Source organism: Borostomias antarcticus (genome assembly GCF_949987555.1).
Source record: "Borostomias antarcticus genome assembly, chromosome: 16".
In the NCBI taxonomy this organism is placed as follows: Eukaryota; Metazoa; Chordata; class Actinopteri; order Stomiiformes; family Stomiidae; genus Borostomias; species Borostomias antarcticus.
In genome coordinates, this window is record NC_140249.1 from 17,482,239 (window position 1) to 17,500,176 (window position 17,938).

General features: G+C 49.6%; 2 protein-coding genes across 2 annotated transcripts in view; both read left to right on the forward strand.

Annotated features, from left to right (window-relative positions):
• Positions 1–559: 559 nt before the first annotated feature.
• On the forward strand, positions 560–11,519 carry rfwd3 (ring finger and WD repeat domain 3; the record flags this gene model as incomplete). The annotated part of the gene is made up of 13 exons (XM_084450825.1): positions 560–714; positions 1,551–1,868; positions 2,075–2,325; positions 2,504–2,547; positions 2,670–2,867; positions 3,461–3,552; positions 4,903–5,017; positions 5,535–5,754; positions 6,304–6,454; positions 7,591–7,767; positions 8,556–8,770; positions 9,294–9,511; positions 11,376–11,519. The coding sequence occupies exons 2-13, from the start codon at positions 1,570–1,572 to the stop codon at positions 11,517–11,519; spliced, it is 2,124 nt and encodes a 707-aa protein (XP_084306951.1). The 5' UTR covers positions 560–714; positions 1,551–1,569.
• Positions 11,520–12,617: 1,098 nt separating this feature from the next.
• The window catches only part of glg1a (golgi glycoprotein 1a), a gene marked incomplete at its 5' end in the record, with an annotated part of 22,644 nt that continues 17,323 nt past the window's right edge, over positions 12,618–17,938 (forward strand). Inside the window, 3 exons of the mRNA XM_084450823.1 lie at positions 12,618–12,956; positions 17,165–17,194; positions 17,512–17,598. Coding sequence (XP_084306949.1) covers positions 12,618–12,956; positions 17,165–17,194; positions 17,512–17,598 — 456 coding nt within the window. The remainder of the gene's footprint in view (positions 12,957–17,164; positions 17,195–17,511; positions 17,599–17,938) is intronic.

Genomic DNA, 17,938 nt, shown 5'->3' on the forward strand with positions numbered 1-17,938 from the left:
ACTGGAAGGTGTGAATAGCCTACTGTGGTGAAGAAGAAACAGGCCGTTTTATTGTACTACCTGATGTATGTTTCACAGGGGAAAGTCTTACAGAATACCCTAAGTAAGGCTGGTGAGGGACATATCAGAAATGGTCTAAAGAGATATTCAGGGGATGTGTGATGGAGTATTTACTGTCAAGATAACATATAATCTGAGATTAGTTTTAGGTCTTCCTTTATGTTATGACCATGGAGGTATGGGTTATGACTGTGATGGGGTTAGTTCTTAGTGGATGTGTGATGGAGTATTTACTGTCAACATAACATATAATCTGAGATTAGTTTTAGGTCTTCCTTTATGTTATGACCATGGAGGTATGGGTTACTGTGATGGGGTTAGTTTTTAGTGCACACTCCAGATCGATGGGTGGCGGTAGTGCACCCGAAAGTTGTTTGCCAGCCGCCAATAAACCAAAGGAAGAAGAAGAAAGATGCGGGCTCGTTGATGAGGCGGGCTGAACGCGGGCGCGGGAGTTCGAGCTCATGAGTTCTGACGGCAGGTAGGAGCCAAATAAGCAGCAGCAACATGAGTGGGACGCGGTTAGCACACCATCACAACGATCTGTTTAGTCGGTGTAATTAACTACAGTTAGCTGGCTAAATCATTTTCTTTGTCATGGTATTAGCTACATGACATCTGACTTCTCAAGGATCGAAAGCGCGTAATTCCTAGGTAAGTGTCATGACTGCAACAACAACAACAAGCTTTCTGATGGGCATCTGGCTGCTGGATCTTAAACCTGCAGTGAAGCGCTAGATGGCTAACAGATAGCCAGTGACTGACTAACCATATCATGCGATAAGATAGGATTGCTCAAGGGTGTATAACGTTAGTGGAAGGCCTTCAGCCTCGATCTTAAGTAGTTTAGCTTCCCCGGTATCCCGAACACAACAGGCGAGGCGAGTCTGTTTCAAAGCTAACTTGGCTAACGGTGGGTATCTGTAGCTAGTGGCCCAACGTTATACTAACGCTGCCATATCTCATTGGCACGCGTATGAACCGTGAGTGAGATAACGTTATCTTTATATTAACAACTAACGTATTTTCTGGATGGTTCATATTTAGCTAGTTTGAGGCGAGTGAGTGAACTAGCTAGCCTCTAGCTAACGTACTTAATGTTAGCTAGCTTGTTGCATAACCTGCATTTTGCTTCGTACACAGCTCCCAGCATGACATAATCTTACTAACATATCTAGCTACAATCGTGTGCATTTGACCCTTCTAGCTGGCCAAGTAAACCGAGGTCAAGATCTGTGATGATTTGCATCAAACATAACTGGAACCTAGCTAGCCAGTTAAATGAGCTAGGCTGGCTAACGCTAGCTAGCAACGCTAGCCAGTCTCGTCTCGTCCTCACGTTTATTACCAGGCAGTACCAGATGGCTAACGCAAGGTTTTTTAGCTAACTAGTTCGTTCAGAGTGTTCTTCTAGTTGCCTCTGAAGTACTGTTGCGTGGTTCTTTTCCATGGTTATGTATTTTTCAATACCATTCCCTGGATCCACCCAGGCCGATAGACTGCTGAGAGATGGAAGTGATGGAGGCCATGGAAGTGGATTTGCAGCTTGGGGGCCCCAGTAGGGGTCCAGACCCGGTCGCTGCTCCAGCCGCTGCTGCAGGTGTGGAGGGGCCCCAGGTACCCATTATCGTCCCCGACTCCGGCAGCAGCACGGAGGTAGAGGAGGACGAGGACGAGAGGGAGGCCGCTCCCCGCCGCCCGCCACAGCTGCTGACCACCTGGGCCTTCAGCCAGAGGGCCGAGGTGGGGCTGGCGGCCAGGACCACGGCGTCGGCCCCCCAGGGGGTGAGGCGACGCAGGAGGGCAAGGTACCTTATAGTCAAAATTGTCAATCGTAAATCCAATCCTTTCATTTTGGTTGAACCGTGATATTATGAAACTGCTCAGGCAGAATTTTAAGATCATTCCCAACTCCGGTGTTTGAGTAACTGTGAATGCAGAAATCATATGTGTTCCTCGTTGTCAACCGGTCAGTGTTCGTGCTCACCTATTGCACGTCTGTGTGTCGCTAAAGGCCGGGCCTCAGGGTCCACTACCCCTCCCAGACCAGCGCCCCCTCCAGCCGCTTCATGGATTTCCTTCTACGAGTCCCGGCGGCCCACGTGGCGGACCCCGACTCCGGGAGCACGACGGAGGTCAGCGACTCGGACGACGAGGCCGCGGCCCCGGGGCCGGCGGACCCTGCCGGCCTTGCCCCGCCCCCCGGCCCCCCCCACCTCAACCCCCCGGTCGCCGCTACGCCGCCGCGGGAACCCGGCCCGGCGGGTGAGTCGACCATCTTCAAAAAAGCGCGATGCGTGCAGATATTTGCGAGGCCTCTGTTGCTCGTTTGCCGGTTTGTGCGCAGGCGATCATATAAGGATGTTTTTGTGGAGAGTTGAATCTCAGAGGCTGGTGTGTGTGTGCGTGTGTGCGTGTGTGCGTGTGTGCGTGTGCGCTGTAGATGCCAATGCCGTGCCAGAGGCCGGAAATCAAGAGAATCCCGAGGTAAGACTGCTCGCATCGAACAACCAAAACAAGCATCCCCGGACGACCATGTTTCTCTAAAAGGAAGAACTGAATTCCGTTACGGTTGGTGGAACGTTCTTATTTCTCCACTTTTGAACCAGTCGGTACCGAGCCCGGTGGGTCCGGCGGCGCCGTCCCAGGGCGAGGAGGGGGAGGGGGAGACCTGCTCCATCTGCTTCGAGCCCTGGACCACGGCGGGGGAGCACCGGTTGGCCACGCTGCGCTGCGGACACCTCTTCGGCCACACCTGCATCGAGCGCTGGGTGAAGGGCCAGGGACAGGCTGCCAAGTGTCCGCAGGTCAGTGGCCCTAGTCTGGGCTCAGCTCCGCAGACGCCGGGGAGGGGGAGGGGAGGGGCGCTTCCGCTCTGGCTGGCGTTAGCGTTACATTACATTCATTTAGCTGATGCTTTTATCCAAAGCGACTAACGATAATTGCATTTAACATGTCAGTGTAGTACTACTCACCAGAACTCACAAGTGCATCTCCTTTCTAGGAGACTGAGTGTAATCAAGCGCTGAAGGAAAAGTGCAAGACTAGCAAACTAAAAATACAATAGGTGCTTAAGAGGGAGGATCCTGGTAGTACTTCTTGAAGAGTTGAGTTTTGAGCCTGCGACGAAAGATGGGCAGCGACTCTGCTGTCCTGACGTCAGTGGGCGGTTCATTCCAAAGTGCCAATTGGTGTCCGTTGAAACGAGGCCTACCCCCTTGTTTCAAGTCCCTGTTAAATGATTGAAAAACAAAATATACAGTATACCCAAATGTAAGCCATGTACTGCCATAAAATGGGACTAGAAAGGAATGTTTTGTTGACGGTGTCATAAAGTATATGTGACATCACCAAGAACCTCCCACATCCTTGAAATGACTCATGTTTTGTGTGTGTCCAGTGTAACAAGAAGGCCAAGCGCTCGGACATCGTCCTCCTGTACGCGCGTCGGCTGAGAGCGGTGGACAACTCGGAGCAGGAGAGGATGAAGAAGTAAGCAGCCACGGTTTCAACTTGGCACCGTTTCTACTCAGAGCCACGTTAATTTGATTTCATGTACAGCATTTAAATTCATTTAGAGTGAGCAGATCCTGGAGTTTCATTCTGCAGGATATTCCATGCAGGTGGAGAAAACATAAAGGCCTTCTTTCACAGCTCTAGGAACAGTCACAAGCTGAGACCACAACCCGTGTTATCTGGTTAGAAAGACAGATTAATAATAGGGGAGTCTACCTAGAATGGGCTTGTAGATAAAAACGTACCAATGACTTCACCGATGTATTGACAGAGCAGGCCAATACGTCATCTTAGTCATAAGGACGTTTTTATCTATGAGCCGTTCTGGGTAGCCTTGACCCCTCCCCTGTCACTCTGAATGAATTTAAATGCATGGTGAAATCTATAGAAATGGACTCTATTGATACTTTTAATTGTTTTAATTGAAATACTGTATGATTATATGGCTTCCCTGCACTGTGTGGCACTTTCAGTAGTGTAGTGGAGGGTATACGCAGGTATACAGACTGGAGTAGACCCACTTTATCCATGGTCCCACAGTAGACCCACTTTATCCATGGTCCCACAGTAGACCCACTTTATCCATGGTCCCACAGTAGACCCACTTCTTTATCCATGGACCCACAGTAGACCCACTTTATCCATGGACCCACAGTAGACCCACTTTATCCATGGTCCCACAGTAGACCCACTTTATCCATGGACCCACAGTAGACACACTTCTTTATCCATGGACCCACAGTAGACACACTTCTTTATCCATGGACCCACAGTAGACACACTTCTTTATCCATGGACCCACAGTAGACCCACTTTATCCATGGACCCACAGTAGACCCACTTCTTTATCCATGGACCCACAGTAGACACACTTCTTTATCCATGGACCCACAGTAGACCCACTTCTTTATCCATGGACCCACAGTAGACACACTTCTTTATCCATAGACCCACAGTAGACCCACTTCTTTATCCATGGACCCACAGTAGACACACTTCTTTTAACACTGTTAATGTTAAAACTGTAACATGTCTTCTACAGTATACCCACTTCTTTAGTCACCACCACAACCCTGGGCACTTTTGAGCTGATCTATTGTATTGAATGTGTTTACTGAAACTGCACCTCTGCCGTTCTTGGCCAGGTCGCTCTTGGAAAAGAGATTTTTCAGTGGACTAAACCTGGTTACATAAAGGTTAATGAAAAATTGACTTCACGCATGGCAAGCATTGAGCAAGTGAGGTTGAAGGTTTTTGTGTGTGTGTGTGTGTGCACGTGTATGTGCGTGTGCGCGTGTGTGTGTGCGCGTGGGTGTGTGTGTGTAGGTCTCTAGAACAAGAGCAGTCGCGCCGCAGGAAGGCGGAGCTGGAGTCGGCCCAGTACCGGCTGCAGCTGCAGGTGGTGACTGATGAGAACGGGAAGCTACGCAAGCAGCTCCAGGTACCACTTCCTCCCTCCTCCCTGCTCGTACCCGAGCTGTGTGCTCCAGGTACCACTTCCTCCCTCCTCCCTGCTCGTACCCGAGCTGTGTGCTCCAGGTACCACTTCCTCCCTCCTCCCTGCTCGTACCCGAGCTGTGTGCTCCAGGTACCACTTCCTCCCTCCTCCCTGCTCGTACCCGAGCTGTGTGCTCCAGGTACCACTTCCTCCCTGCTCCCTGCTCGTACCCGAGCTGTGTGCCGTGGAGCTGCCCGACAATTTGTAATCATTCATCCATGACACACCAACTCACACAATCCTGATGAACCTGACTGTATGCCTGGGATGGATTCAGACTCTCTCTCTCTCTCTCTCTCTCCCTCCCTCCTTCTATCTCTCTCTCCCTCTTTCTCTCTCTCCCCCCCTCTCCCTCCCTCCCTCTCTCTCCCTCTCTCTTCCTCCCTCTCTCTCCCTCTCTCCCTCCCTCCCTCTCTCCCTCTCTTTCCCTCTCTCCCTCCCTCTCTCTCTCTCTTGTCAGGAGCTGAGGACCCTGATGGCCCAGCCCGGCTGCAGGCCCTCCCAGCCCTCCCACGCCTCCCTGGCCCCGGGGCCCAACGGCAGCCACGGGGGCCACCACTACGTCTTCTCCAAGGCCGTGATGGTGTCGGCGGCGGGGGGGTGCAGGGTCATGTCCTACTGCGAGCCCCTTAGCTGCCTGCTGGCCTCCCAGCCCTCCCCAAACACCACCCTGCTGCCCGGTGAGACCGCCGCGCTGGTGTGTGTGTGTGTGTGTGTGTGTGTGTGTGTGTGTGTGTGTGTGTGTGTGTGTGTGTGTGTGTGTGTGTGTGTGTGTGTGTGTGTGTGTGTGTGTGTGTGTGTGTGTGTGTGTGTGTGTGTGTGTGTGTGTGTGTGTGTGTGTGTGTGTGTGTGTGTGTGTGTGTGTGTGTGTGTGTGTGTGACACAGGCATGGCTTGTCCCAAAAACATATTTTGAGGGTGTTTAGAAATCCGAATTGGCTTTTCCTGCATGAAAGACCTCCTATATAAGCCCTGGTGGCGGTCCAAACATTTTGGTCGCAGTCCAGATGGCGTCATTGTTTTTCATGAGCGTGGAAATATTACCGAGGGCACTCGCGAGCAAACACCTGTGAGCTAAGTGCGAAATAACGTCAGTTCGCTCCAGGGCATGAAAGAGATTTCTTGGAATCGAACCACAGCACCCTGATTGATGGTGTCTCTGCGACCCCCCCACCTCTCTCTCTCTCTCTCTCTCTCTCTCTCTCTCTCTTTGTCTCTTTTCCCCCCAAGGTTTCGGTGTGAAGAAGGTGAGCACGGTCAACATGAAGGCCTGCCAGTACGTCCCCATCCACGCCAAACACATCCGAGGCCTGGCCTTCAGCAGACAGGCCGACAGCCTGCTGCTCTCCGCCGCCATGGACCACACCATCAAACTCACCAGGTACCGCTACACACACACACACACACACACACACACACATACACAACACCATCAAACTCACCAGGTACCGCAGGCTACGCCCACGAGGCGCTACACACACACACACGCATACATACACAACACCATCAAACTCACCAGGTACCGCTACACACACACACCATCAAACTCACCAGGTACCGCAGGCTACGCCCACGAGGCGCTACACACACACACACACACACGCATACATACACAACACCATCAAACTCACCAGGTACCGCTACACACACACACCATCAAACTCACCAGGTACCGCAGGCTACGCCGATGAGGCCGCTACAAACACACACACACATACACAACACCATCAAACTCACCAGGTACCGCAGGCTATGCTGACGAGGCCGCTACACACACACACGCGCGCACACACACACATACACAACACCATCAAACTCACCAGCTACCGTGGGCGACGCTGAGGCCGCTACACGCTGGGGCGGCTGGGGCTTAGGAGGTCGCCCAGTGACCGTAGGGTCGGCGGTTCGAATCCCGGCTCCTCCTGTCCACACGTCCAAGTGTCCTTGGGACAGACGCCGAACCCTAAACTGCTCCCAGTGAGCAGACGAGCATCTTGCACGGCAGCTGCCACCATTGGTGTGTGAACGTGTGTGTAAGTGTGGATGAGAGGCCATTGTAAAGCGCTTTGGATAAAAGCGTTATACAAGAGCAGTTCATTTACCCTTTACACGCCCACACACACAATACTGTTTACTAATCACTAAACAAGCAGTCATGTCCTTTGGAATTTTAGTTAAATCTGGCGCTTGACTGGTCAATTCACTACACTGATCATCAATTACTCATCGGTACTACAGTAACAGACTGGGCTCTCTCTCTCTTTCTCTCTCTCTCTCGGTACTACAGTAACAGACTAGGCTCTCTCTCTCTCTCTCAAAAGCAATATTTTCCATTGTCACTGCTAATATCAAATCAAACTTTATTTATATAGGGCATTTCATACACAGAGGCAACACAATGCGCTTTTCAGAGAGCAATGGGAGGGTGGGCATAGGTCCCACCCCTACATATCCCAGAGTATAATATGATAATATAATGTATAATATGATGATGTACCGTACCTCCTACCCCCCCAGTCTGATGACCAACACGGTGGTGCAGACGTACAACGCTGGGAAGCCGGTGTGGAGCTGCTGCTGGTGTCTGGACAACAATAACTACGTCTACGCCGGTCTCAACAACGGCTCCGTGCTGGTCTACGACACCAGGGACACCAGCACACACGTCCAGGAGCTGCAGCCGCTCGGCTCCAGGTCTCTCTCTCACACACATGCACACACAGACTCACACACACACACACACACACACACAGACTCTCACACACACACACACACACACACACACACACACACAGACTCTCACACACACACACAGACACACATGCACACACACACAGACTCACACACACACTCACGCACACAGACTCACACACACACAGACACAGACACACACACACACAGACACACACACACAGACATACACAGACATGCACACACACAGACGCACACACACACTCTCTCACTCACTCACACTCTCTCTCTCTCTCTCTTCGCCTCCCTCCCTTCTCTCTTCGCCTCCCTCCCTCTCTCTCTCTCTCTCCCCGCCTCCCTCTCTCTCTCTCCCGCCCCCTCCCTCTCTCTCTCTCCCCCTCCCTCCCTCTCTCTCTCTCCGCCTCCCTCCCTCTCTCTCTCTCTCTCTCTCTCCGCCTCCCTCTCTCTCTCCCCCTCCCTCTCTCTTTCTCTCAACCCCTCCCCCTCTCTCTCCGCCTCCCTCCCTCTCTCTCTCTCTCTCTCTCTCTCTCTCTCCCCCCCCCTCTCTCACTCTGTCCCTCTCTCTCTCACTTTTCTCATATTATAGTTGATGCCGATGTTAAGGCTATTCATGTTCTAGACAGTTCAACACATCACATCTCATCCAGACGCTCTTAACTGTAATGGATCCAGAAATGAACTCAGAATAGCGGCGTAAACGTTGTTCACCACACGGCCACCGTGGGGCGCTCCCACCCCAGAGCCCTGATTTGACCCCATACCCCCCCCAGGTGTCCGGTGGCGTCGCTGTCCTACGTCCCCCGGGCCGCCTCCAGTGCGTTCCCCTGCGGGGGGCTCATCGCCGGCTCCCTGGAGGGGGGCTGCTTCTGGGAGCAGGTGAACGGGACCACCTACACGCCCCACGAGCTGCCCCTGGAGACGGGGGGCATCACCGACATCCAGGTGGAGGCGGAGAGCAGACACTGCCTGGTCACCTACAGGCCAGGTGAGAGAGAGAGAGAGAGAGAAGACACACACACACTCTCTCTCACACACAATGCCATGGCTGCTTTGTGAAGATTAATCGATAAAGGCTGTATGAGAATGCATATAAAGTCTCTCTTTTTTTTTTCTTTGTTACTCCATTTCTCCCTTTCTCCCTCTTTCTCTCTCTCCCTATCTTTCTCCTTCTCTCTCTCTCCCTATCTTTCTCCTTCTCTCTCTCTCCCTCTTTCTCCTTCTCTCTCCCTCCCTATCTTTCTCCTTCTCTCTCCTCTCCCTATCTTTCTCCTTCTCTTCTTTCTCCTCTCTCCTCTGTCCCTGTCCCTCTCCCTCTTCTCTCTCCCTTCTCTCTCTCTGTCTCTCTCCCTTCTCTCTCTCTCTCCCTCTCTCTCTCTCCCTATTTTTCTCCTCTCTCTCTCACTCTCTCCCTCTCTCCCTCTTCTCTCTCTCTCTCTCCCTCTTCTCTCTCTCTCCCTCCTTCTCTATCTCTCTCTCTCTCTCTCTCTCTCTCTGGCTGACCGGTTCAGGGCGGTCCAACCCATCTCTGCGCTGTATCCTGATGGAGCTGACCCGGAGGGCCCATCAGGACGGGGCCCCAGAGCCCAGCTGCTCCTGCTACCCGGTCCAGTCCTTCAACGCCGGCTCGTCCTGCAAGCTGCTCACCAAGAACGCCGTGTTCCGGAGCCCGGCCGGCGCCGGCGCCGCCCTGGTCTGCGCCGGGGACGAGGCCTCCACCTCCGCCATGGTGAGGCGCCGGCAGCGACGCCGCTCGAACGTGTTCGCGCTGATCGTTAACACCCACAATGAATGCCGTGCGTGTGTGTGTGTGTGTGTGTGTGTGTGTGTCAACGTTAAAGGACTTGTTTGGTATTAAACTAAGCCCTGTTCTAAGGTTATTTACGATCATATACAATGGTCCATATGAACATTTTGACTAACTTTGCATGAGATATTTGCTCATGTCACAGCTAAGTACACAATGGATCTCTATGGTCATATAGAATATCCTTCAAAAAACACCATAAACTCGTTTTTAAAGACAGGAAACTTAGAGTGGTCACTGGTGTCTGGTGATGTTCTGACATAAAAATCGTGCAAAGTATGCTTCGTATTATGCTTATTTATCATTTTATTAAACCCATTATTACTATTAGACATCAAAGCCGGGAGATGTTTAGATTAAGCGGGAAAGCGGAAATAGGCCTACTGTACTTCTGAATACTGTACTTCTGAACTGTTTTAGGTAGTTTTCTGTTGCTTAGCGGTCTCGTGCGAGAGTTTATGGTGTTTTTTTTTAAGGATGTTATACATGCCCACAGAAATCCATTGTGTAAGAGTGCACAGTTAATCAAACTTGATATGGGCCATTGTATATAATTGTAAAGAACCTTATAACTAAGAATGCTAAATACCAAACTAGTCTTTTAATGGTTGACACCAGCGATATGCCAGCTGTGTGCGTCTGTGTGCGTAAATGATTTCAGAAATGATGTGTGTGTTATTGAAAGCTGGGTCCAGGAAAGTATAGTCCAGTGGGAGTGGTATACAGCATGGTGTCGGTCATTACAGACGAGCCTAACCTGGTTATGTTATCAGACTGCAGCTGAGGAATGTGCTTCCCTGCTGGAGGTTTGGTGCAATTGGTGGTGCAAGTGTTAAGAGATTGAGAAGACTCTTTAGGGGTGAGAGTCATGAGCATCTAATTTTGGAGAACATTAAGCTGCTAACAATTATAAGCTGCTAACAATTAAAAGACACCGTTTAGGAAAATAACATAATCCGGCTGTTGAAATTAGTAGACCTCATCCCATAAAAAGTTCAGAGGATGAATGCACATTGCTTTTCAAATGCAGACAAGTACGGTTAATTGGCATTCATCCTCTGAATATTTTAAGGAATGGGGTCTACTAATTTCACTAGCTGCGCGCATGCGCAGTTGACCTCAGTTTGGATCAGGAGATGGGCTCCTGCCCTATGGGCCACTAGGCTCCAGAACCATTGGTTCTCAAGGCTACTTAACGCGTAGACAAGCGAGTACACGTAGCCATCTTGTACACGTAGTGCAAGTATCCCGCGGGCGTATGGGGGGTCTGGTGGCTCTTATGTTTTCTTGGCATGGTTAGCGACCACTTGTCCCTGGCTTAGAGGGAGGGGTCACTGCAAATCAATACTAAGTTATTCTGACTGATTGATCATATTTATCCTACGTCTTGAATTTCTATCCTACTGGGAGTGGTCTCATCCAGGATGACGACCCCATCCACAGGGCACGAGGGGTCACTGAAGAGTTGACGAGTATGAGAATGATGTGAATCATATGCTATGGCCTTGGCAGTCACCAGATCTCAACCCCGTTGAACACCTATAGGAGATTTTGGACTGAGGTTTTAGACGGCGCTCTCCACCACCATCACCAAAACACCAAATGAGGGGATCTATTTTGGGAGAATGGTGTGCCGTCCCTCCAGTAGAGTTCTAGAGACGTGTAGAATCGATGCCATGGTGCAGTGAAGCTGTTTAAAAGTGACCTTCATCTCACTATACTACCGGTACATTGATCCCTACTCACATTCTCTCTCTCTCTCTCTCTCTCACTCTCACTCTCTCAGGTGTGGGATGCCGGGAGCGGAGCTCTGATCCAGAAGCTTTCAGCCGACCTTCCGGTGTTGGACATCTGCCCTTTTGAGGTCAACCAGGACAACTACCTGGCCACTCTCACCGAGAAGATGCTAAAAATCTACAAGTGGGAGTGAAGGACGAGGGGGGGGGGGGGGGAGGGGGGGTTACGGAATGGCTGGAAGAGCGCCCTACACCAGCATTCAACCCACAGCATGGGAATAAAACTGCTGCTCTGTATGACTTGGGATTCATTTGTACAGTCTTGTCACGTTCAAAGAGATGAGGTTCTGAACAGAACGGGATGCACTGCCAGTAGCGGTAGTATCGTACTCTGCTGCAGTGTTATTTGTGATCTGCTGCATCTTGATAGTCTGTACAGGTATGCCACGGTCTTAAATGTTTACACACACTGATACTCATTGTGGAAAAACCCAACTGGTAAATGGCTCATAGCACAACAAGATATGACCCAGACAGCTTTTGTTGCTCAGTCTATTTGTGAATGGATGCAGAAGTCAATAGGTGTCTTTGGTGCAGTCAACCATGTTTGTTTCAATGTCGCTGTTGTCTAATGATAGACTCGGACCAATCCACTAATAGATATCAGGACGCCTACGCTCTTAAAAATGTGTGCAGTTTTTAATCAGCAGGCTGTGTTGTGATGGACAGAATGATGGAATGTGATGGACACCTCTGTTTTTGTCTTTTAAAACGTTTCCTCATTTTATTTTATTTCCAAAGGAAATTGTGTATAGGCTATATGTATATTTGCTATAATGTTTTACAATTTTCAAATTGAATAAAAAAGTCTTATTATTCAATAGATGTATTCAGTCTGTGATTGTAATGTGCATGATTAATGAGCTGTATTGGTGGATTTGTAAAGATGACTTATCACCACTTGTACTATCACAAATGGGCTAGTGGCAAACAAAAGAAACAGAAGTTCTAGAATAAACTGAGCAATGTTCTTTGCAATATAGGGGAATATTTGCCATTTTCTTAGGGGCATTCATCACGAAAGGGGTGAGCTTTTGTGATCAACTCTAGTGTATTACAGAGATAAGAACCTGGCAACAAGAAAATCACAGCTGGAAGTTCGTTCAATGAGAGGGCGCAGTCTAGAAGTTGTACATCTATGTTCGGGACTGCCAACAACGCACACGCCGACGTATCGTAGCGTCCCACTGAACTGAAGCTGCTAGCCATCCAAGCTAGCTAGATATCCGAAGATGGCGGCTTGTAGACGTGTTCCTCCTCTCCTGCTTTTGATGTCCATCGTTTTGTATGTGCATCAGATCCGAGGACAGAAACCGCAGAGCAATGCTATCGCCAAACCCGTCGTTAGCGTTGCTAATACTCCAAACCAAGGTGGAGCTGTCCCTTTGGCTGCCAACGCAGCTCTTCCTGACAAGAGTCCCGTAGTCTTGGCCTCGCCGCCCCGCAGGCGCGCTACCGGCTGGAAGCTGGCTGAAGAGGCGGTCTGTCGGGAAGACTTGACGAGGCTCTGCCCGAAACATTCCTGGAACAACAACCTGGCCGTGCTGGAGTGCCTCCAGGATAGGAAGGAGGTGAGCACTAGCTAACATTGTGCAGAGGGGATGCTTGGGTGTGCCGTCAGCCTGGTCGAGCAGACCAGCCAGGTAGTAGCAATGCTAGCACCAGCTAACAGCTAGCTTAGCTAGAAGATGCTTGTATTTTTGGGGGGTGGGGTAGCTTTCTATCTTGCTCGATAAATTGATAGCCAAGAGCTATGATGGAAAGTATTGAAACTGAAAATGAAGCTGGCGTTAGATATTCAGCTATGTCTAGCTATCTAGCTAATCTGTTTCATTTCAGGGCATCAGAAAAGTATGCCAGCTAGCTAGGCTAACGTTAGCAAGCACATAATCTTTCCACTAACGTTACTGTGTATTTTACTGTAGTTACCAAATTGTTGTGCAACATATAGGCACAACAGCAACCTAGCGTGGCTATTTTCTAGCATCCGCTATTGATTGGCCAGATGATGGGCTATACAATATTCTGTCTTAAAGGACTCGGCGTACAGTATAATAAATACTTCCTTGGTGGAGTCCAGACAGAAGATCTGAGCTGGTGATGATTTAGGGACAGATGATGGCTAGCAGGGTTGTGCTTGGGTGAGGGAAAGGTGATCTCTGAGTTAGATAAGGGTCTACCCACCCCTACCCGAGGGGAGAGTGCTGTCCAGTTTGAATGATGAGCCCCCTTTTTCTTTTCTAAAATAAATACACGAAGAAGAGACGTATGAAAGAGAAGGCAGTGAGATAATAAAAACAAATTGTTTTATTTATAAATCATTTTTCATTGTGAAAGTGCTGAAACAATCACGTCATGATGAATTTGCTTTGTGAATAGCCTCAACGGCCACGGGTTTCTCTGTTCACAATTGAAAACTTCGGATTAGTCTCAATCTTTAGGCCCTTGGCTCAGTGCTGTTGGTGGTGTGGGTAGTTGCTTGGGCCTAGTTTAGACACATAGCATTTTCCTTGTCTCCAACCCTTTCCCTGTCTGGCTCTCTGGCAGTTGTGGTTTTGTTTATGTGGTGCAGGCGCTGACGAAGGGAGGAGGTCGTAGTAGAGTGGCTTACTACAATGGCAGGCCTGCTGGCCTGATTCTGTGTTGAAAACAAAACTCCACTAAAATTAAGGAGAAATTGCATGCTCATTTTCATACTTGTTGCCTTTTTTGGTGTGATTATGTGGTAAGTCCACAGGCTGAAGTTACTTGGAAGTCAACAGCACATTCAGTTAGTAGGCTAACTATAAATCTAAGGTCATTTCGGGAATCAAACCCACAACCCTAGTTTTGCAAGCAGGCGCCCACCACACATTAGGTGGTTGAACATGTGTTGAAAGGTGTGGTCGGTTGAGCTTATACTTTGAAGTCTAACGTTGCAAGTATCTTCAACCAACCGACCAACACCAGCCAACTAAGCTAGCCTATTACCTATAGCAGCCTATAGGGTACCTCAGATCCAGATGTTGACAACAGCTTATGTTTGCAGCCATGTTTTGTCTCAATGACCCCGTTTACACCTGGCATTAAAATTTGTTTTTGGTGATCAGATTGCAATCTGATTGTGCTAAACCACATGAAAGTACAGGTGTAAATGCACCCAAAACGTTTTGAGGACGGATTGCGATCCAATCGGCCAAACCACTTCCGGAGGTGCAGCAAATTAGCTGCATACCAGCCCTGTATTCTGCTCTTTTGATTGGACTTGTTACGGTTTGCACCAGCTTCACTGCTCTTATCAAAGCTCCCCATTGTGAGTTAAATGTCACGTTTGCCATCTCTGTTGGTCACAAAAGCATATGGCTATTTAAGTCTTCTTTTTCACCAACAAGTCCACGTACAGGGTTTTTCCTGCATAGAGGCATTTTTGGCCCCCAAAGAGATTTTAGCCAGAGCCAAAGGAAAATCACCAGTGCCAAAATGCTAACAACAAAAAAAAAAAGAGAATAAAAATAGCAATTCAAATCCTCTCCAAATGTGTTTGAAAGCTTTGTTTCAAGTGCAGCCCATCCCTCTGTCTTGCATTGTCCGTGGCTTGGACCGCTAGTAATCAAGATCATTAATAGACAGGTCATCAGTATCTTAAACTTTTTGGCTTCATTTCCATTTTGTGTCATGTCGGGAGATTTCCCACGATTGTGAAAAGTGAGCTCAGTCAGAACGACAGCAAAGAATACAGGCCTGGGCCTATGGTAGGATACTCTGCATAAAACAAGAGGTTTCCTCCCAAAATTGCGTGCGCATCACCCCCTAAAGACCCATTCTGAGCCAGAAAAAAATCCTGCTCAATGATTCGTTTAGTTGAATGGTAGGTCTCCGCATATACTGTAGACCTCAAAAGAGCACATTTTAAGACAGACCCCTTTATACTGTATTGATGTTATAGCTTTGACCATAACGACTTAGAGTATTCATGTTCTGGGCGGAGGCCGTCTCTAAGGTCTTTGTATCGGAAGTTTCATCAAACGAAACGCAGTCAGTCACGACGACATGGCGTCTGAGGAACAGGCTGACCTCGTTTCGCAGCGTGTCTCTCCCCCCCCCCCCCCCTCCCCGTAGACATGGCCTTCAAGCCAGTGTGCTTTCCACATAGAGACGGCCTTAAGATATGGAGTGTTGAAGAGATATTTATGGGGTGACCATTACCTAAGGCTCTTTACTGCAGTTTTGGAAATGAGACGGGATTTGAAAAGAGTGACATCTGGTCAGAGGAGGGGGAGACAGCTGTCTCTAAATAGGAGTCAGACTTAATAGCCCACTGTGGTGTATACATTGTGCGTGCGTGTGTGTGTGCGTGCACGTGCGTGCGTGCGTGCGCGCATGTGTGTGAAAGAGATACGGATAAACAAAGGGGTGAAAATGGAATGCTGTTGACCGATTTTAGCTATAAAACCTTCACCATTGCTATACCTCAAGATATTTTGTAGACTTAACAAGACATGACAACACGACAGAGTAGCCTACCAGGCTATGCATCGTCTCATTTGAACTCAAAAGGCTGGACAGCAGCTAGGATAGCTTAAGCCTACAGCCCCTGTGTGCTTTTACAGAGCCAGTGCTAGCAGCTATTTCCGCCCGTGTCCTGCTCCTCTCTACACCCCCTGCGTGGCTTCCTGTTGAGGGCGCAAAGCACTTGTCCAAAGTGGCGGAGAGAGACTGAGTAAGAATATGCTGCAGCAACACAGGAAGCAGATGGACCACAAAGCTAACGTATGTTCAGAACAATCGCACTTCCTCGGCGCGCGGCTCACTGCTTCCACTATGCTCTGTCACCGCCGCCGACGTTTGGCTTCTGGGCACCGAATAGGTGTAAACTACGAATTGTCTCACTCAGACGGTGTGGTGTGATATACACACACTCGCGAGCATGCACACACACACACACACACACACACACACACACACACACACACACACACTGACAAACTGACCCAGGAAGAGGCTTCCATGTTCCCTACCCCCGGAAGCCTGTAGGCCATCTGCACACAGTAGCCAGCGTTATTTTAAGGTACAGAAGAGTGATGAGCGGTTGGGCAGGACCGCCTTGTTGACGTTCGGCTTCCACAGAGGCCAGTCCATCCGTCATCCTGAAAGGTGCCGGGGGGGAGGGGGGGGAGGGGAGGGGAGGGGGGGGGGGGCATGGTCAGTTTGACCGTGTGGCAGAGAGGGCTTCTATCGGCCACCAGGGGGACCTTGAGTTGACTGGCGGGGCCCTATGTGGTTGTGTTGTGATATTTTCGGAGGCGGGGCCAGTTGACCGGTCCGTTCAGGAGGCCAGGTGCTGATCACACACTCGGACTGTCGGTGCTGTTGGAGAGGAAAACGGGCCGCTGGGTTGATTGCTTGCTTGGACAGTCTCTTGTCTGGCTGTGTGACGCACTCACCTCCTCTCCTATTGTGCTGATCCGACAGCCTGGTGTTCACTGACTCACCGAGCGCAGAGTCTGTTTTATATCGAACATGGAAGCACGTCGTCTGGCGATCGTTGCTCTGACGTGTGTCTGTAGAGGCTGTGTGTGTGTGTGTGCGTGTGTGTGTGCGTGTGTGCGTGTGTGTGTGCGCGTGTGCGCGTGTGTGTGCGTGCGCGCGCGTGTGCGTGCGCTCGTCCACATCTGCTGGCCTTGTTCTCCTCGCTGCCCTATGAGAACATCCTCTGGTTTCTAGAAGCGTCCAGACACACACACACACACTCACTCTCTCCCAGAAAGTCTGACTCCCCTCTGTTTTCTCCTCCTTCCAGGAGTCCGAGATCGCGGCCGACTGTAACCATGTAAGTGTTGTCCTCACATCTCTTCAACCATTCGCTCTTAGACAGACCGACTTTTACATGTCGCCTCTCTATTTACGCTACAGTGTTAGGGAAATACTAAATTAAATTCTAAATCAATAGCATAGCGATATTATCGGTACATATTCTATCTGAATGGATGATGGTGTATTGTTATGTGAGACAAAATCAGTCTCACCTTCTCTCAATGTTAATGAGACTCCATTTCCCTGTCACCCCCCCGTCACAGCCCTCACTGGAAACCCCAGGGACAGCAGTGGGTCTTGTAGTTCTTATGTTCAATCGTTCATGTCTTGCAGCTCCTGTGGAACTACAAACTGAACCTGACGACCGACCCCAAGTTTGAGTCGGTGGCAGTGGAAGTGTGCAAGACCACCATCACCGATGTGAGTCGGCTGTCTCTGGCATCTGTCATGCACCACTTAGTACGGCGCTCGAACACTTTCCATCCGTTTGAGGAAAAACAGCCCCATCCTGAAATATAGGCTACATTTCCAGTCATTTAAATGTCTCTCCTAAGTCTTGGTTAAATCCTCTTAACACACTCAAACCTTTTGATGGAAAGGTTTTGGAATATTTTCCAACCCAGTTAAATTAAGAGCAAAGAACCCTTAACTAAGAGCATTTTATATTAAACATGTATCCCCCTGTACTTCCTCACCTGGTCCAGATTAAACATGTATCCCCCTGTACTTCCTCACCTGGTCCAGATTAAACATGTATCCC